Genomic DNA, 15,991 nt, shown 5'->3' with positions numbered 1-15,991 from the left:
TGTAGTTTGTTGTGGCACCAGAGCTCTCCGACAGAGATGGCTAAACGTCTCGCACAACTACAATTCCCAGAATTGAGCCACAGCAGCTAAAGAGGCGTGAAACAGGATTATTCCTGAAGTGCAGATGCAGCAATAGATTCATTTAGAAAGGATCGGGCAATTGCTACCCAAGAATGTATTTCCTTAAAAGGCCTTTCCTTCCAATAATAATAATCTCTCACCATCTTTCCCCACTTTAAACCACCTTGAGTCCAACTTTTGGGAGAAAGGAGGGATATAAATAAAGCGGTTGATGGATAGATTGATTTTTTTAAAATGGAGACCCAAGCTTTATTGCTTCTTCCGTAAGCCATGGAACTATTCCGAGTGAAACCTAATATCATCATATCACCCAATGAGAATACTTTGAGCCATCTCTTCAAATGACAAGCAGACTCTATGATCAAGATCACACCTTCCATGCTCTTTCCCTCTCCCAGCCTGCTTTTTGCAACAACTTTCCTGTTGAAGAGATCTGAAGATCTTGAAAGCTTGCAGAGATAGATAGATGGATAGATAGATAGATAGATAGATAGATAGATAGATAGATAGATAATTACAAAGTGGTGAAGAATAAAATACATCCTAGCAAACAATACATCCGCTCAAGGGATACACATATTATTCGTGAATCGAAGTGAGGCCCAGCCATGCAAAGAAGCTGTGCTTCCCCAAATTATGTTGCATTTAAAGTACTTCATGGTTTAAATATTAGATTAACTGACAGACTTTAAGAGTCCTTATTAATTTGGTTTAAACATGGTTTAAAAATCAGGTTGACTGGTCAGCAGACAGACTCTAAGAGTGCTTGTTAAGTTTTTGCACAGCAGAAAGATGCTTCAAACATGACGTTTCCACTTTCTTTGCTAAAGCACACACGAGCCAAAATATTGTTTGGAGACTGGAAAGGCCCTGCGTCTCTGTTTGCAAAAAAAGAATTTAAACGCACCTAAACTTTGTGGAAACAAAATGGTCAGGAGAAGATCCAAGAACGCTTCTTGTGGTCCTCAAGCCACAAGTTGACAAAGCGCATGTCTTTTTCTCTCTTTAACCTGCATGCAGGCGGATGTGTTTCTTCTCCCTCCTCTCTTCCCGACAGCTAAAAGTTCACTGAACAATGCCTTAACACTCAAGTATACAGCGATCGCACTTAAGAGGCCTTCTCGCCCTCCTGGCCAAAAGCAGATAAGTGTTTTGCTCAGCGCCTCCTCTTGACATAATAGCTCAAAAGCCGGATGGATTCCCATCTCGCCACACACCGCGAGTCCCCCGTTTTACTCTTCACCGCCAGCAGATAAAGTGTTCCAGCTGATAAGCCACGTTTGTTGAGCTGAGCATTAAACACTGAAGGAACCCACCTGTGTTTTGTTCTTTGGCAAGCTGCGCGCGGCTGCGCTGGGGTCAGCGAGAGGCGCGGCGCATTCCTGGCAGGCTAGGGCTACTGTTTACTACACAGATCAGATGCTAACATTGGTTGCAGAGCTTATGTTGGGGGCCATGTCCTTGACACCCTCAAAAATAATGCATGCAAAAAATAAACCCAAAAAGCTCTTGTCTGTCAATCTCTCTATCTCTTTTTTCCCCTTCTTTCTTTCCTAATCTGACAGCTCTCATACACAGTTCTCTTAAGTCACCGGGGAAAGGGAGAGTATAGATTACTAAAGGGTTGGAGGAAGGAAATATCCTCCAAAATACAAAAGGTCTTCTGTTGGGTTACCTGGAATTAAGTCCTACTCACCATAAGTCAGTGGTTCCCAACCTTTCTAAAGCCGCGACCCTTTAATACAGTTCCTCATGTTGTGGTGACCCCCAACCCTAAAATTATTTTCATTGCTACATGCAAATATGTGTTTTCCGATGGTCTTAGGCGACCCCTGTGAAAGGGTCGTTCGACCCCCAAAGGGGTCCCGACCCACAGGTTGGGAACCCCTGCCATAAGTGAACAAGTTTATTGAACTTATTATTGTTAATGTAATGTATTGTATTATACTTATTGTATTTTTACCGACTGTATTTGTATGTATTTTATTAGGTTGTAACCCTGCCTTGATCCGTAGGGAGAGGTAGGAAAATATAAATAAATTATTTATTATATTATTATTATTATTATAAGCAAATAAATATTTGGAACAGGAGTGGGCAACTAACCAGGATTGGCATCCCCATATCACTCGCAAACTGCCTCTGTACTTGGGCACCACACTTTAAAATGGAAGTGCTACATTGGCAATGAAGCAAATTTAAAGGGAATACATCATTTTTGTACCAAGCTGTGGCAAAGTCAGTACTGGCAGTATTGGTGTCCTTGGGTGCCATTTCCAACTGATGGCAACTCTTAAGGCGAACCTATCCTGGGATTGTCTCTGCCCGTTTCTTCGGAAGGGTTTTGCCCCTGCCATCCTCCGAGGCGGAGAGAGTGTGATTTGCCCAGGGTCACCCAGCGGGTATCCATGGCCAAGCTGGGATTCAAACCCTGGTCTCCAGAGTCATAGTCCAACGCTCAAACCACTAACGCCACACTGGCTCTGAAACAATACAAACAGTTAGTGAATGTCTCCAAAGTCCACAAGTAACATAGGGACAACCTATGGATGAAGAGGATGCAGTTCCCTCGGCCCCATATTGCATAGAGCTGGACCATTTTAAAAAAGCATCCTGGAAACAAGCCAGGTTTAATATTATGATATCAACAACAACTGCCACCATGTTCTTTCCTCAAGCGTCACCAGTTCTTGCAGCAGAGGGAGAGGAAGTGGGTTCAACAACCTCCTTTTTCCTCTTCCCTCTCCATCCTTTCTCCTCTTATGTTATGTCTTCTTAGACTCTAAGAAGTCTAGGCAGGAGTTGTCTTCTATTGAGTATATATCAGCTACTTCGGGAGGTGCTTTTTGACTGGAAAGTGGGATAAAGATGCTTTAAATAAAGAAAGAATAAGAGAAATCTCCTTGCTGTCCCGCTCCAAAGGCTACTGGAGATCAAGACAGAGAGGGGCAAGAGAAATAGATAGCAGAGGCCTGCTGTTCTGTTCGCCAAACCTGTTGTTTTAAAAGGAAAGGCATAAAGCTACCACAAAAGGCGGGTTAATTTCACTGCTCTTTTGTTCGGTATTAACCTTTTAAAACTGACAACTGAAAGGACACGCTTCAGGAGAGAAAACAGCCGACTTCTAACCACTTCTGACAGGTAACTTTCAACTCGAGTTTGGGTAAGCAGTCTTTGCCTTTTTTTAATATGTGATTTCATGTGCTTGATGCCCTTTAAAAACAGCCTGTCAAATTTACAGAGTCAAACTTTGCGGCCAGGAAATAAATTCGGTTTGATTTCGCAGATCCAATATTTGTTACTGTCACTCAGGATTTATCGATCGGAGGCCAAAAAGATCCCCCCCCCCCCGCGATGTTCGGAAAGCAGAGAAGAAGGCCCAAAGTTGCCTGCAAAAATTTTTTTCCAGGTCCACCTCCGCTATAAATGTCAGGCATTTTGTTCCCATTATCGATATTGCCGTTTTGCAAAAACGGCGCACCTTGATGGATAGAACCTTATACATGAATGGAAATCAATAGCGCATCGGGTCTGAGACAGCAAAAGCTTTGACACCAATTGGCTCGGAACAAAACAGCTTGCGGACTAGTTTCTGTGAAGGAATGGAAAGCAGTTAGCTTGGTTGGAATAAAAAACCCACCCAGGGAAAGGCTTAAGGACAGGGATGTGTAGACATTTTGGGACAAGGAGCCTTGAGGCAAGAGGAGACCTGGGATGCAAAGTTGACAATGGTTCCAACAGCATGCGCTGGTACATACCCTAGAAACATATGCAGTACTATGAAATGTCAGTTTAAGGCTCCAATGGTTGCTCTCAAGACTTTTGTTTCATTGGTTGCTTTGGAAAAGGGCCATAACTCAATGCTAAGACACCTGGTTCACAGGCAGAAGGTTGTAGGTTCAGTTCCTAGTATCATTCTATGTGTATGTGTTTTGCACACTCTCAGCCTCAGAGGATGGCCATGGCAAACCCAGTCTGAACAAACCTGGCCCAAGAAACCCCCGAGGATAGCTTTGCTTTAGGGTCGCTGTAAGTCGGAAACCACTCGAAGGGTTCCATGGAGCAAGGTCGATGCAAATATAACTAAGGTATGCTCACTATATAATATAATAAGATGATGACATGCTTCATTAGAAAAGACGGTCATGCTTGGTAATGTGGAAAAGAAGGAGACTGCATTGCAGCTCTATCAAGAAAGCCGCAGTGTATTTGTAAGAACAGAGCAGAGCAATGGATGGCCTGGACTCTTGGAGGCCTCTCAATTGTAGGTTCGCCACAAGTCAAATTTGACTTGATGGCAAATAACAAAGCAGCAAAATATACTAATAATCATAATAATACAATACAATACAATACAGTACTTTTATTTTTGCCTGTGAGGAGGTCCTTCTTAGAGGGATGGTGTTATCCCCGGGGCAACAAGCAATACAAGTTCTACGGCTCTTTTCAAAGGATGTGGAGAGAAGAACGAGGCATCGCTATTCAAAAATAACAATGTTAGAACATAAATCCCCTCTCTCACACTTACACACACATGCGCGCACCTCGCCGTGCCTTCTCAAGGGTTAAGCATGCCTTGCAAATCACGTAACAGGTAAAAGGTCAGCGCACGTCACTTTAATGCAATCGGAATCCATTTCAGTGTATACGTTTGCATTATCGGGCATCGCCGCGACGCCCAATTCGACATGACATGGCGCATATGTGGAAAAAGCCAGCCTCCCCTGCTAGCAAATATCCCTAAATGCGCACTAAACCACAGGCTAGAAGGGATTAGTTAAAATGTCAAAAGACAGCCCTTTCCTTCTACCTGTTCATCCTTAAAAACATACCCCTCGCTATCAGGCATGCTTTATAGACAAAAGAGCTCTGGCAGAGGAGCGGCAGAAGGCCCGTGGCAATCCATGTCATCTTGTTGCTGTCAGAAAGATTAGGCTTTGATCTATCTGGGAGGTCACGGTCGCATTCGCATTAGCCGGAGTCTCACAGCATTATACCTGTTAACCACTGTTTCCTTTAATGCTTAATTAGACAGACCTCCCCTGAAACTGAAAGTTAACCCAGGAATGTGCCACCGCTGCCCCCCAACCCGCTTTTCCACCTCCTCTCCCTCCATTGCGGCACTGTTTTGCCTGCCTGCGCTTCCACCCCAATTGGGTTTTCAAGGCAAAAGGACAGCCTGGAAACAAAGTTAGGCTTCGGGTGAGAGGGAACGGGGATGATGGGCAGTGCAGTCTCCAAGTGGGAGAACAATTAGGCCTGAAGAAAACAAAAAGGAATGACCAGAGAGGATTTACATAAAGAGATAACAAGGAAATTGAAATACTGTGATTTCCTGCATGGCGGGGGGTTGGACTGGATGATCCTTGTGGTCTCTTCCAACTCTATGATTGCACTTGACTACAGTGTGCCTGCATCATATGCAAGTGTGTTTTACGGGGCTTCCAGCCGCACTGGAAGGAAAGGAGCCATGCGCTGGAAGAAAACAATGGTGTGTACCACTGCCGCGCCGCTGTGGGCACGAGTCCCATTCATGGGGCTTGAGCATCCGCATTTTTTCCCTTATGCGGTGTGTGTGTGTGTGTGTCCCCGGGACGGATACCCTGTGTAAGGGAATGGACGACTGTATAAGTCAGCCTCATGCATAAATTGAGGGCAGGTTTGGGGGCCAAAATTATGGATTTTGATATGACCCGTGGATAAGTCGAGGGTAAAATTTAGGAGCGTGTAAAAAAGGATCTAAAGGATGAAGCAAAGGGAAACAATGCCAAAGAACTTACAAAATCCTAGTAGTCATAACTGTTTGTATTCACACTAAAGGCTGGATGGAGGAGAGAGTAGAAGGGAATCAGTGCTTCCAGGACAGATTATACTCTTGCCATTGAACAGGGCATGTTCCCCATACCTTGGAACATTGATCAGAACGGAGGCTGCAGTCAAGAAACCTGAAGAAGACTTGGCATGGGAAGGGCAGCTTGGAAATAATGAGAGAATAAAGACATACAGCTGAACACCAAAGTTAGGATCGTTCAAGCCACTGGATTCCCTGTTACTATGTATGGCGGTACCTGGATAGGGAAGAAAGCAGATAGGAAGAAAATTCATTGGAGACGTGGTGCTGGAGAAGAGTGTAGGGGGTACCATGGGCAGCTAAAAAGACAAACTAATGGGTCCTAGAATGGATTACGCCAAAACTCTCCCTGCAAGCCCAGATGACTGAACAGAGGCTGTGATACTTCGGCCACATCATGAGAAGGCACAGTTCATTCAAAAAGATATTGATGCTGGGGGAGGTGGAAGGCAGTAGAAAGAGAGGAAGACCACATGCCAGATGGGTAGACTCAATGAGATAAACAATGGGCCAGAGGCTACAGGACCTGAGCAGAAAGGTAGAGGATAGGGGGGCTTGGAGACATGTCATTCATAGGGTCGCCATGAGTCAAGATCGACTCAAAAGCATCTAACACCCATGACATGAAGATGTGGAGACAGAAAAAGCTGAGCTCTTCAGGTTATCAAAAGACCACATTGCACCCTGATGTCTCCAGAAGGAAATATGATACCAGCTGCTACATCAGGCACCAGTGAGTAGCATTACAAACAGCAACCTAGCAGGATGCACCCCAAATTCTTGTTCTGGGTCCTCTTTTAAACACATGCCTGTGCTGAGTGGCTTTGACAGTGGCAATTTTAATTCCCTACCATGCTGAAGCATGTGTCAGGTTGGGCACATTGTGGGTAAGCTACAATGGACCCTTGGAATCCGCCGGGGTTTGGTTCCGGGATTCCCTGTGGGTACCAAAATCCACTGATGCTCAAGTCCCATTATATACATTGGCGTAGCGAAATGGCGCCTCTTCTATAAAATAGCAAAATCGAGGTTGGCTTTTTGGAAAAGTCTGGAATGTTTTAAAGACGTGGATGGCTGAATCGGGGGATAAAGAATTGGTGGATACGGAGGGTTCACTGTACAATGCTATACCTTTTCAAGGGCCTTGCTGACATAAACAGAGGCCGCCCCAAGTACCTGGAAGTACCCTGATAGTGGCACATCCAATATGGTTTGTGCAACCTGCAAAAGGCAAACACATTTATTACTACATATGTTTTCTAATAAGCAGCCATAACAAACAGAAAGGCTGGTAGTGGTTACGACTTAACATCTTCCATAGTAGCTCAGCTGCTAAGCTTACTGGGTGGCCCTAGAGAAGCTGCTATCTCTTGGCCCTAACCTACTGCATAGGGTCTTTGTGCGTGAAAATGAAGATCCACATTTGCAGAGCATCTTTCCCCCTTTTGCATATTAAAAAGGGCTGGAGAAATTGTGAACAGCAGCAGCAGCAGCATTAGAAAAGCAGAAGAAATGGCCAAGGCAGCTCAATGGGTGGTCTGGGCAATGCAGAGCTTGCAAGACTGAAGATAAGACCAGTGCGCCCTTCTAAATCTGGGGATGGGAAGACCTGAATATCTAAATAACCTCATCTCCCACAGTCTGCCAATCCGCCAAGTCCGTTTTTGCTTTTCCTTGACTGAGGAAGGCTTGGTGGGACAGCGTTCTGGTTCTCAGTAACGTTCAGATGACATCCAAATTTTCAGGTTTGGTCAGATACTGCTTCTCCTAAGGCTAGCCCCAGCTATTTTGCTGTCTGAGGTAGAGAACCAACACTGTATATGTTGCAAGCTTTTGAAGCTCCATTGGCTTCTTCATCAGGCAAAGGTATTAAAAATGATACACAGGGGAATCGACGATAGTTTTTTGTGGGTTTTTCGGACTACGTGGCCATGTGCTAAAAGAGCTTTTTCCTATTTCGTCAGCGTCTGTGGCTGGCATCTTTGGCGATGTTAGTTATAGCTTTGCACATGGCCAAGATGTCATAGTTGTCCTGAGTTCAGATGTTATGGAAGGTTATTAATGCAGGTTGTGATGTGTATAATGTGCATTTTGGTTGGCCCAATAAAAGCATCACTGTCTTGCGGATTTTGGAGGACGCTGTACTTTGCTAGATGGTCAACACGGCGACTCCTGGATATGACTTCTTCTACACAGTTAGTCTCAAAGGTGCTGCAAGATCCCATTGCATATAAAGTAGTTTGTGACTGTTCTGATTGTCAACCCTGCAAGTCATGAAATTCAGCTGTTTTACTTACAAGAGACAGGAATGGCTGGGATGGAAGTCTCTAGAAAAACAACCATGCATTTGCTGCCGTCCCTTAGCATCTTCTGCCAAAGGCAGGTGTCTTCCTCTGCCTAATAGTAAGACTAGCCTTGGCTATGCCCAAGAGTAGCAACAGCTTAGGAAATATCAGGTTAGCCCCACATGCTATTTCCCCCATAAAAGTGGTGCGATTCTCAGAGCACATGACACTGGAAACGCTAAGGAGATTACAATAGCCTCACATAAACAAAACGTAAGATCGGCATGGCACCGTTTTTATCCCCGAGCGATAAAGCCCTGGAGGAGCAGGAGTTCAGGTCATTAAATAAATATAAAGGCTAAACCTGTTAAATCGTACAGATTCCAACCATTAAGGACAACTTTGCAAGAGCAAAAATAAACACATTGTCTGCCAGACACTCAGGCAAAAAGGTTTTTATCTTTCGCCAAAGCCGAAACCTTTCGACCCAAAACAGTTTCGAGCCAAAGCGCGCCGGGGAAGGAAGAATGCGCCCGAGAGACTTTTTTTTTCCGTTTGGTATCGGCGTACTGTAAACACAATTATCAGGGCAAACTATCAAAGGATAAATTTTACTGACAAATTACCGCTTTCGGCTTTTGTATAACCTAAATGGGGAGGTGGGCGTGCGAGTGGAGAGGATGTGTTTATTTCTTTTCTTGGGGGGGAAAAAAGTCTGGCACAGTTTAACAATTTTTTTTAGAGAGACAATTTTCTTTTAGAGAGAAAGAGAACCTAAAAGAAAATGCATCAAGGAGAAAAAAGATGGAAGAATACAAGATGCCTTCTAACTACTAACATAAAGAAACCCTCCATTTGGAGAAGTCCTGGATCTCCCTAGCAGATAACTGTGCAGATTGGTGATTCCCAAAGTGAAGTCGAATGCTTTAGCGTCAGAGAATGCTGGCATAGAAAAGAATGGGGTCACACAGTGTATATATACCCCACTCTCTTCCATGCCAGCATTCTCTGAAGATGCCAGCTACAGATGCTGGTGAAACGTCAGGAATAAACTCTTCTAGAACATGGCCACATAGCCTCAAAAATTCACAAAAACTAGTGATTCCCAAACTTTAGTTCTCCAGATGTTTTGGATTTCACCCCCTGACTGTTGGCCAAGCTGGCTGGGGATTCTGGGAGTCGAAGTCCACCTGGAGGACTAATGTTTGGTGCAGAAACCATTGCGACAAGGTCCTCAGCCATTGAGGAACTATGGCCTGTTACAGACGGCCAAAATAAAGCTGCTTCGGGTCTCTTTGGAGGTATGCTATTTAAATGGCGCATGGGTCCTAAGAGTCCGGAGGTCGCACCAAAACCACACTCCATTCCTAAGCACTGGAGGGCAGCTTTGGTGCAGCTTCCGGATTCTTAGGATGCATGCATCATTTAAACAGCATACCTCCAAAGAGACCCGAAGCAGCTTTATTTGGGCAGTCTGTAACAGGCCAATGTTTCCCTTTGACACTGGTCCCAAAGATAGTAATTGAAGGCTCCTCCATGGGAACGAAGGGGAGGTAGACACCTTCTCCCATTGCTGTTGAGTGTTTTAGTACCCGGCCGGAGCATTTTCACATTGTAACGGATGGCATCTGACAATGGTAGGAAAGGGGAGGAAAGGGCAAAGCGCCCCACCGCCATACGGAAACGACATGAGAAATAAATGTTTCAGATTTCACATGCCAGAAGAGCTTTGCTTCCACCTGAAATAGCAATAATTACACTCTTTCACAATGCGACTCTCCACCTCCTTTCTCCTCCCAGTGACAGCCAAGCGGCCATAAAAGTCAGCCAGTGTGAGAAAGTGAGACATCAAAAACTCTGTTCCTTTCTATAAATACAAAAAGAGAGGAGGGGGGGAATCTTTTAAAGTGGGAGCGGTATTAAACACCACCGCTTTTAACATCTCCCACCACCTTCCAATGGAGGGATAACATCTGCGAGAATTAAGGCTCAATAGCGCGCACATAAAGACTTGGGCAGCCGCAAGAGCACACTTCAAAGATCCAGGCTCACTAAAAGCTTGATCTAAACACACACGCCTCTATTAGTCTTCTGGGGCAATAATGTGAAGGGGAGGCCTGCTGTCTTGCGAGTTCTTGCAAGAGCAAGCTGTGGGATAGACAGAAAACAGACTGAGATTTACCAATGGAAGCTAAACTGAGGTTATAAGGGATCCTTTCGCACATGCCTTTATCTACTGTCGGTCCTCTGTATCCACAGATTCTGTATCCATGGATTCAGACATCATATACAAGGGACACCCTTTTGATATGCCACTGAATGTAATGGGACTTAAGCATCCATGGATTTTGGTATCCATGAAGGGGTGATGTCCTGGAACCCAACCCCAGTGGATACCAAGGGCCCACTCTATACAGTATTGTCTTTCTTTAGGCCAACTTTGGAGCTGTTTGGCAAGCCTTGGCTAAGTCAAAGCAATGTTACCTACATATGTAACCCTTCCCTATGGATAGTCAGGAAGCAACCAGTGGCCCATTCATCCAGCAGTACGATTCCACTTTAACCGCCATAGCTGCATCCTGTGGAATCCGAGTTTGTAGTTTGGGAAGACAGTAAAGTTCTCTGGCTGAGGATTTTAACTATTCCTCTCTAAACTCCAGATTTCAGGATTCCACCGGACATGGCATTTCAAGGAGAATCATAGCATTATAACTGTGCAGTGTGAACAGGTGCCAGATGGCATACATGATGCTGCGGCCACTCCTGAACCCTCTGCTGCATTTAAAACATACTTCAGACATGCTCTTGACTAGCATCTCCCATATTTATAAGTAAAACTCCCTTTTCCTCTGACCTCTGACGCAAATATCTGAAACAAAGCCAAATAAAGACTCACAGAATCGTAGAGACATAGAGTTGGAAGACGGTGCAAGGGTCATCCAGTCCAACACCCTTTTGCCACAGTCAAAATACTCCCGACAGATGGCTTTCCAGGCTCCAAAGAAAGAGAATCTACATACTCTGAGGCCGCATCTTTCACGGTCGAATGTTTAGGTGGAATCGTCTTACCTGTACCTTGAATCCACTGCTCTGTGTCTTTGGCCTGTTACAGACTGCCAAAATAAAGCTGCTTCGGGTCTCTTTGGAGGTATGCTGTTGAAATGATGCATGCGTCTTAAGAGTCCGGAGGTTGCGCCAAAGCCACACTCCATTCCTAAGCACTGGAGGGCAGCTTTGGTGCAACTTCCAGATTCTTAGGATGCATGCACCATTTAAACATCATCTCTCCAAAGAGACCTGAAGCAGCTTTATTTTGGCAGTCTGTAACAGGCCTTTGTCTCTGGAGCAGCAGAAAACAAGTTTGCTCCATCCTCAATGTGACACCCCTTCAAATATTGTATTACCTCTTAATCTTCTCTTCTCCGGGCTAAACATATCCAGCTCCCTAAGTCGCTCCTCACAGGGTTTTGAGTTTCCAGACCTTTCACCATTTTGGCAAAAGGTCTCCTCTGAACACACTCCAGGTTGAACTGACAATTGAAGCTTCCTATTTTCTTTCCTCCCATTACTTGTATAATACAAGGGCACCGTCCCTTGTATAATAAATCCTGATATATATACATTCAACAGGTGGCCATGGGAAGAATGGGTCCTCCTTGGCAGAGGACCCTTGAGATCCTTGCCAGATCTCAACTGACTGCTCACAAAGGGCTTTTGCAAATAGGATGAGGACCTTGTGGTCTCTTCCAACACTACAATTCTATGAGGTTCTTGCTCCTGCAATGACCACTATCCCACCTTATCCCACTACCCCACCATCACTATCCTACTATCCCTCTCTGTGTGTGACCCACAGAACATCTCAAAGTTCAGCTCTTCTCCCCTTTGCACCCTTAATCCCCATGGGCAAGGAAAAAGAAAGAAGTCTTATATAACCGCCACAACCAGGAAAAACACTTTCTAGAGTTGTCAGGCTACAGCATGTGGCCTCTCTTGAGTTCTTGAAGTTCTCCGGCTTTGACAAACCCTGTCGCACATTCACCCCGGGCCCCATCTACTCATCAACGTTGCGGAGGCTTTGAGGGACTGCGAACAAGTGACTTGATTAAAATCTAATGCAACCAAAACTCTCCTCTGAAGAGAAAAATCCAATCCATTTCCAGCCAAGCGGAAGTGAAGAAAAAATCAAACAGCTTCCCTTGAGGTACGACGCGGCTGCCTGCGCTCAGTGCCGCTGCGTCTAAGGTGAAGTGGTAAGTGTCAGTCATCCTTACAAATCCCCAAGGTGATAGCTTCACTTTTAAAGCTTTCAACATACTTTGACAGTCAAGTAAAAACTTAAAGGTCAGCACTACTTGCTAAGGACAAGCTAAACACAAGGAAATCACTTTGGATTCTTTCTTCTTCATCATCTTCTTCGTTACATTTGGAACAGAAAAGTAAACTAGTGAGGGTAAAAAGGGAAAGTTTGTCTCCGTCCCCGCGTTTTATCGAAATGGTTTCGCTGATGGGCAGATCCAGGGCAAAAGCGTTCTTTAAATCGGTGCCACAGTGTGGAGATAAAAATGTCACGCCGGTAGAGGTGATACGCCAACCCCCGGAGCCCTGAGTTTGAACTTCGGCGTTACCGCATTACATGCCATCTGGCAAAGATCTTTTACAAGGCTGTGTAAAACTGCGGGTAGCCTCCAGCACCCTTAAACTGGCAATTTCCTTTTAATATTCCTCCACCGTAACTAGGAGTTATAGTATTACGGGGTGACACTGCTGCGCAGGATTCATTTTGAGAAATCAGCATTTTTGCAGCATCGGCAAATAGCAGTTCTACCAATGGAGTAGAGGAAAGAAAACCTGGGGATCTCCGGATATCGTCGGACTCTACTTCCCATAATCCCTGTCCAAGGGATTGAGGTTCAAGGGAGCTGGAGTCCAACAACACTTGGAAAGGTACAGCTTCCCACAGCACTTTATTAGAAAGCATTAAAGGTCCCATTTGGCAACAGTAGCATCCAAAGGAGTGATAATAATGTGGTGACTTTAAATAGTGGGTGGGAGACCTTTATTTTATTTTTGGGTCCTCTTGAGGGTTGTGTTCCCTCTCGCAGCATGCGTTGGGGAAATGGTGGTAGGCACGGTTGCGGTGATGCGGGTTTTGTAGTGGAAAAGGACTACTGTTGCCAACCATTTTTCCAGCGCTCAAAATAATATTATCTACTTTAGCACGCTGGGTTTAAATAAGACATCCAAAGCTTTCTTTGGATCTTATTTGTAATGACGTCAATATCTGCTGCTCCGGAGATTAGGACCCGGAGCAATGGATGTAAGCTACAGGAAAAGAGGTTCCACCTCAACATTAGGAGGAACTTCCTGACAGTAAGGTCTGTTCGACAGTAGAAGACATTGCCTTGGAGAGTAAAGGAATCTCCTTCTTTGGCGGTGTTTAAACAGAGGCTCAATGGGCATCTTTCGAGGGTACTATGATTGTGTATTCCTGCATGGCAAGGTGTTGGTCTAGATGGCCCTTGAGTTCTCTTCCAACTCTATGATTCTACGAACCTGACCCTAAGCCCCAAAATGCTAGGAGAAAAGCCCCATACACCCCAAATGCTGTAAGCAACTCACTGAGTGACCCTGTGGTACCACCAGCAGTCAGAGTAGTTAGGAAACCAGGATACCTCTCCTCTTTGAAGAGACCAACAAGTTGCTGGCCCTGCCTTCATATTCCTTGACAGACAGAAGAAAGTTGCTCTTGGTTAGAAGAGGGGAGGAAAACAGTCACCCGTTTGGATTGATTCCTCATCAGAGCAGTGAAGAAGATGAAGTCATGAACTCCCAAAACCTCACGCATCATTAACAAAATCCAGAGGCAGTGAAACAGGTATCTGAACTGATGTACTCCATCATGGTTCACAAATGAGGTTGCTGGGCACTGAGTATTTGAGTCAGAGCACTCCCTTGAAGCCCTCTCATTCATTCATTTTTGAAGAGCAAAGTTGCATTTTTGTGAATAAAAAGCAAGCCCTAATTTAAAGTCAAATAGCACTCTATCAAAGCATGGGGATAATATTTTTGGACTACAACTGCCACAAGCCCGCAGCCAGCATGGTCACTAGCCACGCCGGGAGCTGTAGATAAAATGTAACTTTCCAAAGCACTGATCTCTGTACAAACAAGAGTCCAATGTGGGCTCCCCTTCTCGCAAGTGCCTCTTACTGGATTACAGTCTCTTAAGAGGCGTCTGGGAAAGGTGGAAGTGAGGAAAATCCTCTTTGGGAACATGAGCTTAAGGTTTGCACTTCAGAGCTGCCCATTATCAACATTGCACAGAGCGTTTCCTCATTTCCAGGTCCCTGCGGTGCGGACGGTAAATCACAAGCCCAGCTCACCGAGCCACGCTTGGCTCCAAAAATCACATTTTCCTACCTCAATATTGAAGTCCCAGAGGCGGGCAGAGGAAATCTGGTCACAGCCAAAGAAGTCATTTTTTTGGCTCGGAGCAGCATTTTCCTGCGCCTTTGGAGCCAAAGCCTGACCCGCTGAGAGGGGACCAGAGCTTTGTGCTGGAGCCTTCACAGCCTTCTCTTTATTTCGGCTGCAGCAGCCAACTTCTGGAGGTTGCAGAGACGGATTTCCAGAATGCACAAGCTAATGGTGAGACCTGGCTTTTTAAAAAGACCTTCTCTTTCTTCCATTATGGATGAACGATTTAAGGATGGGAAAACTGCCTAATGGCACAACCTTCAAGCTCTGTAATGGAGGACTTCTCTACGTTTGGGGAGGGGGAAGAATGTGGTCAAAACTATCCAAACATGCCCACGATACTAACACCAGAGACACTGCCCCTTGTATAATAATTCCTTAGATATATATACACACAGAGGCTTAAATCTTGTCTTAATCCAAAGGAAAATAGACCAACTGAATCAATGATGTTGACTCACCATTTAACCCTGTGGTCCCTAAACAGTGCTCTTTAAGGATTTTTGGACTCTCTGAATCCCAGACTATTGGCCAACATGGCTGAGGCTTCTGGGAGCTGGAGTCCAAAATCTCTTAAAGGGCATAGTTTGGGGACCACTGATTCAACCATTGGTACAATGGGTTTGACTCTAATTGGGACTAACAGGAATCCAGCCAGAGAGTAAAGAAAAATGAAGGTATTCTTTAAAAGTGATTTAAACTGACAAGAACCTATGTGACATGCTCAAGTCAACCACTTACATGCGGCTCCTCACAGGCTTTCAGAGAATTTATGGGGGATTTTAAAATATGAGATTCTGTACAGACTGTATCCTTCCATACAGGCTGCGTGCGCGCACACTTTTAAGTCGACTGTTGACTTATGGTGAGGTTTAGTGGCATAGTTTCCATAGTTAGTCTCCATAGTTTAACTAAGCACTGTGTGAAAAAGGTCTTCCTTTTCATCTGTCTTGAATCTCCCATCACTCAGCTTCAGTAGTTGAGCTCAATGGGTTCTACAACCAGGAGAGAGATCTCCATGTTTGCTTTCTCCACTTTGTTTATCCAAGAATTTATATCCCAGCTTTCTAGAGCAAACGCAGCACACAGAGGTTTTTACAGCACCAGTCAATGTCCTACCTGAAGATCCTTCACGTTTGGGAATGGGATTCCTATGGTTATAACCGCGCGGGCGTTGTCATCCGAGAAGTCCAAGCCTTCACTGACTTTGCCTCTGCAGACAGCGATAAGGAGTGCGCCATCTTAAATGGGAAAAATCAAAATCAAAGATTAAACGCCAAGATGTAATGGGTTA

The 15,991-nt window shown here is 44.9% G+C and overlaps 1 protein-coding gene across 1 annotated transcript in view; it reads right to left on the bottom strand.

The window, feature by feature from the left end:
* Positions 1–15,991, bottom strand: part of BRIP1 (BRCA1 interacting helicase 1) — a 194,990-nt gene that overhangs the window by 117,593 nt on the left and 61,406 nt on the right. The window contains exon 16 of the mRNA XM_042442247.1: positions 15,817–15,938. Coding sequence (XP_042298181.1) covers positions 15,817–15,938 — 122 coding nt within the window. The remainder of the gene's footprint in view (positions 1–15,816; positions 15,939–15,991) is intronic.

Source organism: Sceloporus undulatus, chromosome 11, assembly GCF_019175285.1.
Source record: "Sceloporus undulatus isolate JIND9_A2432 ecotype Alabama chromosome 11, SceUnd_v1.1, whole genome shotgun sequence".
NCBI lineage: Eukaryota > Metazoa > Chordata > Lepidosauria > Squamata > Phrynosomatidae > Sceloporus > Sceloporus undulatus.
Note: the sequence above shows the minus strand (reverse complement) of the source record. Positions and strands in the feature narration are given on the sequence as shown.